General features: G+C 36.4%; 4 protein-coding genes across 4 annotated transcripts; 2 read left to right on the top strand and 2 right to left on the bottom strand.

Moving 5' to 3' along the window:
• Nucleotides 1-10: 10 nt before the first annotated feature.
• On the bottom strand, nt 11-4,071 carry LOC128734821 (GPI ethanolamine phosphate transferase 2). The gene is made up of 9 exons (XM_053829186.1): nt 3,887-4,071; nt 3,431-3,827; nt 3,176-3,364; nt 2,350-2,692; nt 1,782-1,975; nt 1,084-1,726; nt 885-1,023; nt 512-830; nt 11-460 (listed from the first exon to the last, which is right to left on the bottom strand). Exons 1-9 carry the CDS (start codon nt 4,036-4,038, stop codon nt 62-64), a joined length of 2,775 nt encoding a protein of 924 aa, XP_053685161.1. The 5' UTR covers nt 4,039-4,071; the 3' UTR covers nt 11-61.
• Nucleotides 4,072-5,591: 1,520 nt separating this feature from the next.
• LOC128737298 (protein immune deficiency) lies at nt 5,592-6,654 on the top strand. The gene is made up of 2 exons (XM_053831909.1): nt 5,592-6,335; nt 6,395-6,654. Exons 1-2 carry the CDS (start codon nt 5,703-5,705, stop codon nt 6,545-6,547), a joined length of 786 nt encoding a protein of 261 aa, XP_053687884.1. The 5' UTR covers nt 5,592-5,702; the 3' UTR covers nt 6,548-6,654.
• Nucleotides 6,655-10,457: 3,803 nt separating this feature from the next.
• Nucleotides 10,458-11,562, top strand: LOC128737920 (COMM domain-containing protein 3). Its single transcript, XM_053832695.1, has 2 exons — nt 10,458-10,593; nt 11,132-11,562. Exons 1-2 carry the CDS (start codon nt 10,488-10,490, stop codon nt 11,554-11,556), a joined length of 531 nt encoding a protein of 176 aa, XP_053688670.1. The 5' UTR covers nt 10,458-10,487; the 3' UTR covers nt 11,557-11,562.
• A 566-nt stretch (nt 11,563-12,128) lies between these two features.
• On the bottom strand, nt 12,129-13,425 carry LOC128734870 (proteasome subunit alpha type-4). Its single transcript, XM_053829251.1, has 5 exons — nt 13,262-13,425; nt 12,969-13,174; nt 12,608-12,905; nt 12,421-12,544; nt 12,129-12,348 (listed from the first exon to the last, which is right to left on the bottom strand). The coding sequence occupies exons 1-5, from the start codon at nt 13,262-13,264 to the stop codon at nt 12,194-12,196; spliced, it is 786 nt and encodes a 261-aa protein (XP_053685226.1). The 5' UTR covers nt 13,265-13,425; the 3' UTR covers nt 12,129-12,193.
• Between the last annotated feature and the right edge of the window lie 1,779 nt (nt 13,426-15,204).

Below are 15,204 nucleotides of genomic sequence, written 5' to 3'. Positions count from 1 at the left end.
TATTCTGCAATTCTACGCCACTTCATTTATTACATTCCGATTTATCCTAACTATCTACTTATTAGAAAAAATAAATTACAGTTAACAATTGAATCATGGTTAGGGTCATATAAACGCAATCGTAAATCAATTTTGGCGAAAAGACTGTCCACACAAAGATATGGTTACGCATAATTGCTACAACAATGACGTAAAATACTAATGGGGTTGTATTTGCTAAATTAAAGAGTTTCAATAGCCAATTGGTAATAACCTTGTTACTCTGTTCTATTTGGGCGATTCTGTTCGTAAATTTATGCTGGTGTATGTTATCTAAATAATATAACAACATAATAAAACTCAGTATTTGTCCGTGATATGTATTGAAAAATAGGAAGAAGCCAACCCGATAAAAACTAAAACTGCTCAATCCCACGTAACCAGCATTGAGATCAATAGTCGCAAGGTTATTTGAATTACCCTAGAATAGAAACTGTTTAAATTTATTCACATAAACTTACGGCGTAGTTACCTGATAAAAATAAAAAAGCCTTCCCAGCCATATATGTGAACCTATTTTAAGCAAGAGGTTTTCTGATTTATTTTCTGCAATGTTGTCGATTCTTGCAATCAAATAGCGACTAGAGAACAATAATGCCGCAACCATAACTACATTATGCGGTTTATGTACCAGCATCGATAGTAGAGCGCTCACAGCTATTGCGCTGGTTATCATTGTACTGGATTGTTTCTTTGTTTTGCCAATAATTTTGTAATATATCTTTGGTAGAAATGATATGGCAAAAATTACAAGCAGATTGATCCAAAATATGCTGAGGTAGCTGTTGGTCCTGTGAATATAATCCATAAAAGGTGAACTTCCAAAATTATTGTTATAAAAATACTTTGCCGGAATAATTCCAAATGCGCAAACAAAGCCTGTCATCAGTCTATAATAGTAAATTATTAAGCAGGCTACAGCACTTAACACTGTCGTTAAAACTCCAGCCAGCTGTCCAATAGCAAAAACGGTGTGAGAAAGTCCTATATTGGTTCAAAATAGATATAATACCATATATATTTGGCTACAATTTGTTTACTTACCGACTAAAAATACTACACTAAGCCAACCCTTACGTTCCTCTCTACTAAGCCAATCTCCAATGTCCGTTACATGCTGCCATTTGTCTCCAGTTTGGTTCCAACGTCTGAGCACTATGTGACTGCAGAGGAATAGAATCGATTTGATACAAAACTCCTGCCGTTCTCGCCAAAAGTTCTTTAAAAATGTTTTATTTTCTTTTCCAGATAGTTTAACCTTCTCAATAATTTGGTTAATTTTTCTTATTTCAACCAATATCATCAATACAAATAATGTATTGCAAAAATAATACCATATTTGGTGTTCTTCTTCAATAAATGAACTACTACAAGAAGAGATCATGTGAAATAGAAAACCCAACATTAAACAAACTACACAAAGAGTTGTTTTATGAACCGGTACAGAGTCTTTTTTAATAACGGAGGCTATGCTCCTGAAAATACTCCAATGCACAAACAAAAGCAAATGTACAAAAACCAGATGGTACGCATTAGAATTTTGCTGAATAGCCATAAGTTCGTATATGACATATTTGAAACAGTATAAAGATGTGAATATAATCACCCCAGGAACCACTTTAAAACGAATATCAACCTCATAAACGTACTGTGGTAGAAATATAAGCATAAACGATAACGCTGAAGTCTGAAAGTAGTTATTTTTGTTCATTTTGTGTTTTAATAAGCAAAATTATATTTACCAAAACACCCAAGCATATTCCAATCAGCATGCTGAACTCATCATATTTAATATAGCTTTTAATTAATAGTGCTGACAAATTGCGGCTTACAGCAGCATACTTTTTTATCGCTTTGCTGACTATTGTAGGATCTTCTCCGCGTTCTAAGAATATTGTATGTAGTAATTTGGCTTCTTTGTACTGTAAGAAAAAGTCTAAAAGTGAAACGAAATCTGAAATACAAGTCGTGCCATATGTAACAATTTTTGACCACCAGGTTTGCGCCTAATAAAACTTATTTTTTTACACGTATCATTTCTATTAACAAACAAAAGTATTCAATTAACATATGTATACAAATCTTAATTTCGGAATTTAGACCGAGGCGTAAGTGATGCAAATGAACATATAAAGTACATAACCAATAACAAAAAAGAATTTGTCTACTTTTGTTGTAAATAATAGGCTGATTAAAAAAAAATCAATTTTAATACTGATCATCAACCCTATTTAATTTCGTTTATTTTTTTGAAAAAATGACTTCCTATCAATAGTCTTGCTATTACCAGAGAAATAGTTGTTTACGTACCATGTTCCCTTACATTATCGTCAGAAAAGAGTTGAACCTTTTCAATCAGTCTTTTGGTGTTGTAATAACTAACATACGCTTTATCTATTGACGAAAAATCACTCAAAAGAGGTTCTATGAGTGAACCAATTGAGGAATGTGGAATGGCAACTCCTAGAATTGCAGCCAAGGTTGGGGCCATATCAATTTGCATGAAGAGATCATCGCTTCGAGAACAGTTGTTTCCAAACACAAGCAAAGGAACATTTGTTTCCGGAATTGTTGAACCACCGTGGCCTCCTGAGTCGCGCATTCCATGATCAGCCGTAATAAGCAGTAATGATGGAGTGGTATTTGTTTTGTCCTAAAACGTAATATTATTATAAGTGCTCTCAAAGTCTTAAAAGTAAACAATGCTTATTTCGACAGATTTCGCAGCTGTTAGAATATAGATCATTTTGCTTGGCTACTGATACAATACTATTGACTTTAACAATCACTTCAAGTTGAGATTCGACCATCTTAACTGTGAATTGAGTAGGTCTCACGTTTTCCAGCATTTAATATAAACACACTCACACTAGCGAGGTCCAGATTTTAAAAAACCGAGTTCGCATTCGCGGAGGTCCATGTTATATGTTTTGAATTTGCTCTATAACAGTTTTGGTAGCAGATCCAATATATGGGTTAAGGAATTTATAAAAAGGTTGGCATAAAATTATATAGGGGAAAGTCCAGTGTGTTCGAACAGACAGTCTCTCCGCACATTAGCGACTTCTCAAAAGAATGATAAAAATAAGCGACGGTCATACAAGACTTTCCCTTACATATCCACATTTCCACTTACCCGTATTTTCATGGATTCCACAATCTCAACAACTACGTTATCCATTTCCTTTAACTTCGGCGGAACTTTCTCACTATACGGGCCCTCAACGTGACCTATGTGATCTAATCCAAGATAATGAAGTATCATTAGCTCCCAATCGTTATTATACAACTCGGATCGCATGCTTTTTGTTATATTCTTATCCCCCTAAAAGTACGAAAAGTATGTAAGCTAGTCGAAAGTAAAATATAAGCTTAAGGCTCGAAACTATACATTATAAAAATCGTTTACAAATAAAGAATCGACGTTTTCCCCTTGTCGGTAAAACGTTTCGGGAAACATATTTGTCCAGGTATCATCACCGTAGAAAACAATACGCTGATGTTGCTGAACCATTTGGTATAAGAACGTATCCAAATTTGACTTGGAACTACCTAGGTTAAATATTACATCTAAAAAGCTTGGTATAGATCCAGAAGTAATAGCCTTAATCCTAGGCATTGTTACTGTTGGAGGGTGGACCTGTAACCGGTACTGACATGCAACTCCACTGGCAATAGATCTAGATAGAAATGGCATCTTTTCCTCTACAACAAAATCACTACGCATTGCGTCGACAACCATCAGTATAATTCTGGAATATTTTGATTTGTACGAACCGGTATTTAGCCTTCAAAAATGGGTATTAATCATTATATCAATCATAGTTCTGTAGTTTTCGCTGCTTACCTGGTATTATCCAGGGAATTTGGTAATTCGAATAAACTTGATTTATTTGTAGAAGTGTATGACAAAGGAAAAAATCCATAACTAAACAATAACATTGAAAGGAAAAAACTTATATACAGGTATACCCAAATGTATTTGATACTTGTAATCATTTTTAACTTGTTTCATTTTTGTGTTAAGCCCGTTAAGCTCATAGTTTTTTAACAGCTCAAGCAAGCTCAATCAGAATCAAATCAGTGAGTCAGTGTCTGTGTCAGTGACACAAACAGCAAACAGTGACATTTGACAATCGAGAGGATCGACTTCGAGAGAGGTTTGCATTACAGACGGTAGATAATCTACAGACGCGCAAAGAGAAAAATTACCAATTCGGCAACACTTTTTTTTGTTTATTTTATTTAAACAGTTTTGGCAACCAGTCAGAATTGGATCAATCTCCCTATAATCAGCAGTAAGTTGCGTGAATCGCGAGGTATGTTCCATGGAACTTCGCGAATTACGACGCATATTTTGCAAATTGAACAAGCCAATTGAATTTTTCAAAGCATTATATGATATATCGAGTGTAACTAATCCATATGTTGTTACTAAATCAATAGTTCAATTTTTAATATTTTAGGTAGATTACAAAATTTAGTCTTCCCTGCCTATACGAAACACAAGTTTGTTTACTTTGCTTATTTGGTGCCTCGATTTGACGGTTCGATTGGTGTTTTATGCCACGCTCTTTGCGCGTCTGTAGATTATCTACCGTCTGTAGTTTGCATCAAGTCAAGAAATCCAAAAGCCTCTTCAGGTCAAACTTTCTAACAGGGTCGGCGACAAATTGATTAGCCGAGACACTTACCACTGTAAAAACGACATCTGTGAGCATCGACCTGAAATAAAACAATTGAAGGTAGAATTAATAAAAGGGCGAATCGCAAGCGTCCCTTTCAAACACTCTACTGTGTTACCTGACCCACTGCGAATATGCGTTGTGTTCGCGGGATCGTGTTGGTTCGAAACGTTTCGAAAAATATGGCCCTTGTATCGAAAATATCGTTAATTTTGATCACTAAAAATAACGTACTTAAACCACAGTCTCTGGTGCTTAAACGTTATATTGCAAGTGCTAGTAATACGCAATAATGGATCATTGGAAAAGCTAAAGGTGCGTTTAAACTGGGCAATGTTTCGGCAACATGTGGAATGCAACATTTGGTATGCGACATGCTGCTAGTTGTTACTCAATGCTGCTTCTGTTGCCACCTGAACATTTGTTATACGTTGCTATGTTGCTTGGAAACATCGGGCAACAGTTTGGAAAAAGTTGCATGCCACATGTGGCCAATCTAAACGCACCTTAAGAAATTTCACAGATGGCTCCAGCGTAGACATGTTCTGTCAAACACACCCGACGAACGTCTGTGACCGCCTGTCAAACTACCTTGCAATCTGATTGGTCCACCTAAAAAGACTGATGGTTCAGATTACCCGTTATCAACCGTCAACAACAACGAAACGGCAAGAAATTATGACGTGTAATCTGTATCGTCTGTATCAGCCTTAAAGTTTACTCTAAATATGCCACGTGGGGCTTTAGTGTCCATCTAGCGGTAAGGTTGAGCAAAACCTACCGACAATGATCCATTAAGATGGTTGTTTCCGCGTATCTCTCCTCTGAGTATTTCTATATCCATCTTGGTGCAGTTGCGAATAAGCATGATAAAAGCAATAAGAGTGATTAAGGTTTTTTGTTTTTTCTTAGAAATCCTGGAGAAATCAAACAAGATCGTCAGTTTTATTAGTAAAAACGCAAAGCTGAAGAAATATTATGGCAAAATTCGTTAATTTATTCACGAATTTGTTCCCTAAAACAAATTCAAAGTTGGAGTCTGATGCAGCAATCATTCCGAGACAAGACGGAAAGAACAGCGAGAGCAGAAAGCTGGAAGCAAGCAATTCCGATTCACAAATAATTCAGAGTACAGATGTTTCAAACTCGTCTGCAACCCAAAACGCTTTGCTTTCTAATAGTGCACCAGGCGAGCATTTAACAATCGTAGACTCACCTTTAAATTTAGAACATCCAAATGTTACAAATAATGTGCACAACAATATATTGTCCGCCCCGCAAACATCGATTAACAGCACGACAGGAATTCATGTGTATCAAATTAAAAATGCAAGTAATGTTCACATTGGCAATAGCATCACCATTCATTCGGCTAGTGCTATGGATAATCATACGAAAACTCTTGTAACAAATGGTAACAAAAAATGGTCAAACCTGAAATTATCAGAAACAATTAGGCAAATGATGGAGTGTAATGATGATCTAGATACTGAGATGATGGACACCATTTCCAGACATTTAGGTTACGAATGGAAAAGTTTCGCTAGAACTTTGAATTATTCTGCAGGGCAGATTGAATCATTCGAGTGCGACCACAAAACACTTTCTGAGGTAAATTCGTCTCGTAGATAACGGTAGTAACTCAAAATAACTTGATGTTTACATTGAAGCAAATTTTTCATTTTGTGTTGGATTGGTCTCGAAACGACGATGAACCATCGTTAGGCAAGATGGGTAACCTATTATGGGAACAAAACCACAAAGAGACTGTCTATTACATGAAAATACTATGGAAAAATCGGAAACAAAATGCCGCGGTGTAAGCATTTTGCAAACAAGTGCATAATGCAGTACGTTCTTACACCTATAAGATAACATATGCACCATTCTATATTTTTGGAAGACGCGAGATAATGTAACTCGTGATTTTTTAAAGTAAAACAAAACAATGTCTAAATATTTATAATATCAAAAGAAAAACCTACCAAACACAAGGCATCTCTTTTTAACAATCGTGTTCTGGAAATTTGATAGAAAACCCATGAAAAAATTGTCAGGTTTCCGGAACGTATTAAAAAACGGGTGCATTATGTATTGTGTTTCGGCCTTTATTGTACACTAGCTGAGTACCCGGTCTTACTCGGGGCGCCTTTATCTCACAGCCACTTATACATCAGTTATTGTAACCGAAATGCCTATAATGCAAAAATATAAAGCTTGTTTCTCTTATGGACGTTCCTCCCCATTTGTCAGCTCCCCCTCTTTTGTCTACCCGGCCACTTACATATCTGTTTTCTTTATGGACATCCCTATAAAAACCTATAAAGAAAGAAAAACAAAGACATTTATCTTATTTGCACTTTCCGGTAACAATGGCCACCTCACCCATAGGTAATGAATAGTTTTGTTATTGTGCATTGCAAGAAATCTTTTCATTCTCGGAAAGTTCATAGCAAGCTGTCCCTCCCATGGGTAGGTGGTTTGACGCGTACTTCGGCCAAACGACCTAAAAATTCTTAGTTCCGCATGTAGAATGTTTATAGTTTAAGTTGGATATATGTGTAGTATGTAGTATTGCATAATTTAGCTTTATGTGTAGCATGTGTCTCGTAAAGCGGAATGGAGCGAAATCGAACGGATTTGATTTTAAATTCAATCCGTTTGGGCCGAAGCACCGGGAGGGCTTACTCGGTTCCCTAGATGAATTGCTGGTATGCACAGAAATTTCTCTAGAAAACTGAAACCAAATCCTAATCACCATTCATGAGATTTTGACTTACTCATGAAAATTAAAATGTATCGCTAGTTAGAACGAACGAGTGTTCAAAAATGATGTGATGTCTTTATTTGCGTAATCGAGACATTTTCTATGAGATTGCCATAGAATTTGTGGCTGTTATGCGATTATGGACAGTACAGCACTGAAAAATATACACACACATACATGTATACATGTGTATGCATGTATGAGTGTGCATGGGTGTATAGGTACGAATGAATATATGTTTGAGTGTTCTATGATGAGTCGGAAATTCTTCTTATACCTATGCTGCCAAATTACAATTATTAATGGGCAGGAAGTTATAGTCAGTAGCTGTGTTTCCTGTATCAGTTTCCTATGCTATTACTATTATTACTAATATTGCTATCGTTGCTGTTACTGTCACCTCTATTGTATTGTTTTGGATGTAATTATAATTTTTTTTTTTTTTTTTTTTTTTCTTAGAATGATTTGCATGTCTTGTGACTAACCGCGTTAACGGTATTCAACTAACAACATAAAATGATCATGTATGACGCTGTTTGTCTCCCAAGGGCCTTCCTAATGCTGATGAGCCTCTGTCGGAGAGTCCATCAAGTCGAACGGTGGCAACTCACCGGCGGCCTGCTCCTCTCCATTCTTGCGGCTGTCGTCGCGGTCGGACTTAGTGGATCACTCGAAAAGATTTATAGCCTCGATATATATCTTGTTCTGTCCATTGCCCAATGCTGGCAGACTTCAACTGAAATTCCATTTCTAACTAAATCTTTTTAGAGTTAAAACTTCTTCAAGTAAAAACAGGTATTCGATTCTCTGGCTGATTCAAGCGATAGCGAAGGGCTGTCCTCAATCATTTCCACTTCCTAAAATGGGGTCATAGTACATAATATATGGCCGTGGTATGAGGATTTTTTTTTTTCGATTCAATACCATCCTCACAGAATTATCAACGTCGTTAACATCTTATTAAGTCTTGCTTTAGTGACAGCTTGCACTTAAGACCTAACACGGCATATATACATATCTCCAAGTGAAGTTCTTTTTGATCCACCTCATCCCTTCTTAGTTACAGAATCATTTCAATTGACCACGGTCTGAAGAGCATACCGACAAATCGGTTGACTACCGCTACAAATATGCAATTAATGCCACCGGGAATAATACGAGCGAGTACCAGTCCCCATTATATCGCATCTGCTCTATTTTTCGGAAGTTCAAGTAGTTTTTCGATAGTTCTGAGCGATAATATTGCTCTTGAATAATATTCCGCACAAAATATTCGAAAATTTACGCCAACAGCTACAATACTGCAAAGATGGTAGATAAAGAAGCGGCTGTGGCTTTTAATGACCATAGGTTGTTGAACAGCGCTGGGTCAATCGTGATGACATGGGTATTTGGGAGATGAGTAGCGTCCATCCTAGCGAGTAGTTAGTCGGTAGTAGCATAGGTGATGGACAGACATAGAATTCTCGTGATATTACTAACTTGAAAATTGCAATCAACATGTTGACTAAAAAATTCCTCTTTTCTTTTCTTTTCTGCCTGATCTCTATCGCTTCTTCTCACGGCAACAATAATGTTGCCGTGAGGGGAGGCAAGAGACCAGCCACAGATGACCACACTGGTGACAACGATAAAGAGGACGGCCGGCGTGGAGCCTGCTTCAGGTTTAATAGGATTGACTACGAACAAGATGAGGAAACAAACAAAGGAAGGAGAAAACAAGATAAGTACAAGCCATCTTATGCTATATTGACCAAGCACACAATTATATCAAGCCAAGTTCTGTCACTCTTCTTCCGCCCATTAATCCATAATCACCAATACATTATGGAGCTAGCGTAATCCGCACGGATTCTTTTAACATTATCACAACCACCTTATCTCAGCCCTGGACAGACTTGGCTCTAACTGCCCCACCTTGTGCTGCAAACAGAAACAGAACAGGAAAGTTCATAGCAAGCTGTCAAAATAATTCTGTATTGAGCGAAGCTGACAAATTTTCGTTAATTGAATATCGATATTTTTCACATATCGATACGTATACTCAGCTGAAAGCATAATCAGCAAAATTGCTCGCATCACGTGACGATCTGCATTTTACATTTATTTTTAACACTCCGTATAACGTGTTAACATTTACAAAGCTGTTATATGCATGCCGAAATTAACTATTTCGAAAAAAACTATATCGAGATTTCGTCCACGAATATCGATACCATTTATATCGATACATTATCGCCCAATGCTGACCTCGCCAAATATTGAAGGATGTGCTTTTGTCCAGAGCTGCCATACAAATAGATTAATTTCTATTGTTTAGATATTTGCAACCCCTTTCCGTACTTCTTAAATTGTGTTACTATTTACACATATTTTTATACTTATGATATTCAATGAATTTATATAATACATATTTTTGAATGTAAAAGGTTAAAAGACGTTTTTTTAATGTATTTTTAGTTGCTAAAGCATCAGTAACAATTGCACATATAAACCAAAAAATATTTGGCCACCTTTCCTTGTTCTCTTTGCGGTGATTGACGATGGGGGTTACCGCCGCAACAGACCAAATCAAGGTGACGTCATCTGGCAGATACTGGCGCCCTTGTTTGCAAACAGATCGCAGAGTCCAAACAGAGTCCAAAAAAATTTCAGCTGTTAAACGGCAAGTTTTTTGTTTAAACAGCATTAGGACTAAATTTTAAACGCCATTATGCCTGTAACATGCTAAAACACACGCTACATTCGTTATAAACGAAAAGGAAAATTTTCCAAAATGTAAACAAGGGCGCCAGTATCTGTCAATTGACGGTATGATGATTTGGTCTACAGGATGAAAATTTATGTAAATAACCGCAATATATAGTAACTATACATGTTAGCTGCAAAAACATGCCAGCCTGCCAGCCCCCTGCTTAATGTCATGTTGTCCTAGCTCTGCACCTCCTACACAGCCGGGCTAACGGGGCTAACAAATAAACAAACAAGATCGAGAAATGGAATTACCACTTTTAGTAAGAAGCGGACTGGATCTGCTAACACATTCAAATTGCAATGCAATTATCGACAAAGCGTTTGATATTATGAGTCAATCTCAAACAGGTAATAATTATATAATAATTTAAAGATATTGCTTATGATTTTGGTTTATTCATGTGTACCGTGTATTACCAAATTTATCTATTTTCGTGGACATTACCAGTGACCTACACTCTTAAATGATTCTACCTGTAAATAGGTCGGATTTAGTTAAAGCTAGGTTGAAACTACTCAAAATGCCCTTAAAGTGTACAAACTCAAACTTTGGGTAAAAATTTCAACCAATTTTGGCTACTTGCTACCGATAATTGAATTATTCTCTATGACAAATAACGCAATTTTAAGTTCCTACTACTAATTTTTTGGTTGAAAAACTACTCAAAATCTGAGTTTGTACACTTTAAGGGCATTTAGAGTAGTTTCAACCTAACTTTAACTAAATCCGACCAATTTACAGGTAGAATCATTTAAGAGTGTAGAGAGTATAGAAACAGGTCCTGAAGGGTATCAATACGAAAATATTGAACCAATATATTTATGAACAATGCTATAATATTGTTGGTATTTTAAATTAATTCCTTCCATTTTTTATACCAAACAGTACATATTTCAGATTCCGCTGAATACTCTTTGGTCACTATTTTAGTCTTAGGCTACCAGCAAAACTATGACAAAGAACAAATGCGCGAATTTCTTGAAACGCATATTCAGGACAAGTATACAGTATACAGTATCCTTTCCAGATATGTTGCTCATGAAAACGAATATATCACAAAAACTACGAGCTTCGGTATTGCGCTACCACATGTTACCGATGCGAACTGGACACTTCGCTCGGATTTGTCATCTTCCTGTTACTCCGTATCATCAGGTAATCTAAGTTTCAATATAGACTTGGAATCTTTTGATAATAAGAAGAAAACAAAAGTATCTGTGGTACGATTTATCTGTACCCCTGAGGAGCTTCAGTTATTCATAAACAAACTAAAAGATATTGAATTGAATTGTGACAAGTTATGCAAATAAGACAAAACGATGAATCAATTGCATTTGAAATAAAAGTTTATAATCAAAAATCAATCTGCGTCATTCAAAAACATGTAGGCTTTGTCACTGGAGTCACTTAGGTGACTTTCTTTATCGTAAATTGTTCTTCGACTCAATTCACATTCATTTGACAGTACCGTCTCAACCAAGCAAAATTTGACAAAGTTTTAGATGGGACATTTGTAGAATTAGTTATCTAAAATTTTACTGTATCTTTTGTCGTCACGGCGCTACAATGCTAGTAGCTCATTAACATCATCAACGTTCACTTGGCTACTAATGAACTACTAGCATTGTAGCACCGTAAATACGAAAGATGCAAATAAATGTGAATTGAGTCAAAGTGATTGTGGCATCCCTGATTCCACCTAAAAAATTAGGGTGAGACGAGGCCCGTGACTCAGCTACCGATTTTTTAAAACTTGTTGCACCAAATGAACACCATTAGACCATTACTCTTTATCTAGGGTAGTAAATTGGCTTAAACTTGACGAAAGATGAGCGTGGTTGATGTTTAGGCTATTTCTCCCTTCCCTTCAACAAAGTATTACTACTTTTAGATTTGCGTTATTATTTATCTATAAGTTGACCACTGAACAAATTTAAAAAATTTGATTTATTTTTCAGCTTTCTGAGCTAACTTTTCCTTTTTTGCCGCTTCGGCTTCAGCTTCAGCTTTCTCATGTTTTGTAATCAAAGCGTCTACTTCTGTATTGGTAAGAATTTTGATGACCGTTTTTTCGTTTTCCCTTGTAAGAACTGCCATTTCGACTGTGAAAAGAAAAAGAAATATACATATATATATATCAGTTCTGTTTTGTCAAATTGGTTAAATACTCTTACTTTTCTCTGAGGTCAATTTTGTCATATCAAGAGTCTTTGAGAGGATTTTTACTGCGAGATCCTGTGCATGTGCCAGCGTTATCTCATTATCTCCAAGTTCTTGTTTAAGGGCTGAAACAGCAGCCTGTCAAATAAATAAGATAAAGCTTTAAAGACTACAACTATTGTGGTTCAATAATATACATACTGCAGAGTTGTTTCCAATGCATGTGGCTTTCCAGCCACCGTAATTTCCGCTCGGGTCAGATTGGTAAAGCTGGTAGCCATAATGTTTGTCCCATCCCATGTACAGAATAGATACCCCGAACGGACGTTTTCCACCGTATTGTGTATAAGCTTGTTTAACGTCACACAAGTGTGAAACAAGTTGCTCACAGGGCATTGCTTCACCATAATTCAGCTGGTATCTTTGGGCAATAACTCGTAGTAAATTTGTCAACACGTTAGCATCCGAAGTAATACCAGCTACTGAACATACCATATCACTGCAATAAAATATCAGTAAATTCGATTAATTGTAAACGGTTATTGTGTACTTATAGCTTTACTCGTTAAGCTTGTAGATTTTTTCGGAAAAAATAACACTGTCTAGCAGTTTGTTGGTATTTCTTCTCTCAGCAGCTAGTAATATACCATCCTTAGCCAAGATTCCTAAAGAAGTTCCGGCGTGAGAAATAGCTTCCATAGCATATTCAACCTGGTACAAACGACCCTCGGGAGAGAAGATAGTAGTTCTCGAATCATAACGACGGGCCTGTAAACGAGAGTGAGAAGGCAAAATTACAAGCGGTATAACCTCAAACTACATCATTCAGTTGGTATATAACTTAAATAAACTTACCATGTTTATTTAGGTTTTCGGAACAAAACAATCAATGAGATGATCAATAGTGAAAGAAAAAACCCTGTCGTATTCGTTGGGTTTTACTAAATATTCCGTTGCACAAAATGTAGCCAAGACAAGAAAAACAGTACACCAAATACCAACAACTATAGATTGTACCGATTGTACCAAGGCGTATGAAAATGAAACTGAAGTGAAGGCTGAACGCTGAAGGGTAAAGAAGCGGCAAGGGGTTTCCAACAGCAATGATTACTACGCACCTTTGAAAAAAGTTACTTTTGATTACTTTACTGATTACCTCTGATTACCAGTAATCAATCTCTAGTGATTACTATAAATTAATCATGATTACCAATGATAACTTAACATTATCATTGATTACTCTACCGATTAACATTGATTACCTAATTAAATCGTAAATGATTACAAAAGTAATCTCTAATTACTACGCACTTATACGCTTTGGAAACCGCTTGATAAGCGGCTAACATCTCTTTACGCTTCCTACACCCTACACGTCCGATACAAAAAGAATAAGAGCAAAATATCAACAGATCATTTTGCGATGACGTCATTATCTGCCGGACAAAGATAGAAAACTTAATAGACCAAATCATCATACCGTCAATTGACAGATACTGGCGCCCTTGTTTATATTTTGGAAAATTTTCATTTTCGTTTATAGCGAATGTAGCGTGTGTTTTAACATGTTACAGGCATAATAGCTTTTTAAATTTAGTCCTAATACTGTTTAAACAACAAACTTGCCGTTTAAACGCTGAAACTTTTTTGGACTCTGCGGTCTGTTTGTAAACAAGGGCGCCAGTATCTGCCAGATGACGTCACCTTGATTTGGTCTATTCAAACTTTAACACCATGTAAACAAACCACCAAGTGCTGTCAAAAAAGTGTGGTTTAGGAGCTCCCGTGTAATGATCTACTTTGTTCGGGCCAGGGGACTGGCAACTAGAAATACCACGGGAATGACACTTTCAATACCAACCTGTACAAAAAAAACGTAGCCAACATAAAGCGGGCCCAAGCTGACAGCTTCATAGATAGGCTCAAGCTGACAACCGAGTCGGATATATAAATTGTTAAATTTTTTTAGTTTTAATTTGATTTTAGCCAAGGTTTTAGTATCACATAGCTAATGTCAGGCAGACAATTGTCGACCAACATTTGAAAAGGGCGGATAATCCAACTGTCAAACAGAACGAGTGAGAGTTCATTTTCCTATGCTACTCCAGCAAAAAATAACTCTCATTCATTCTGTTTGACAGTTTACTTATCCGCCCTTTTCAAATGTTGGTCGACAATTGATGCAATATACATGAAACTGAGAAAATGGTTAGGTAAATTCGTTTTGTGAAATCGCTTTGCGTTTGCCGCCTTTTTCATGTGAACAACGAAAATGTGACGTCATATCAGCCCCCTGAGAAATACTCACATTCACCTCTGAGTATTTCTACTGGCAACCCCATCCCTTTCAACCAGAGCTGCCACAAATACAGATATTTGTGCATACATAAATTTGGGACCCATCAATTATTTCAGTTGCTGTGATTTCTGGCTCTACTAATGTTCCTGAATTTTAAAGTAGTCCATAAACTATTTATGTTATTTAAAAGATTAGATCGAGAAAATTAAATACTCCGGAGAAAACGGTAGGGTCCCAAATTTATGCATGCACAAATATCTGTATTTATAGCAGCTCTGCTTTCAACAATAGATCATTACACGGGAGCTCCTAACCACACTTTTTTGACAGCACTTGGTGGTTTGTTTACATGGTGTTAAATTTTGAATTGAGTTTTCTATCTTTGTCCGGCAGATAATGATAGAAATTTATAGTTTTTATTGAAGAGAAAGTGCCTTATATGCATTTTACAGAAATTGATGCAGTAATCCTTCACGAAATTTCAAATCGAAACTGCTGG

This window comes from Sabethes cyaneus, chromosome 2, assembly GCF_943734655.1.
Source record: "Sabethes cyaneus chromosome 2, idSabCyanKW18_F2, whole genome shotgun sequence".
In the NCBI taxonomy this organism is placed as follows: Eukaryota; Metazoa; Arthropoda; class Insecta; order Diptera; family Culicidae; genus Sabethes; species Sabethes cyaneus.
Note: the sequence above shows the minus strand (reverse complement) of the source record. Positions and strands in the feature narration are given on the sequence as shown.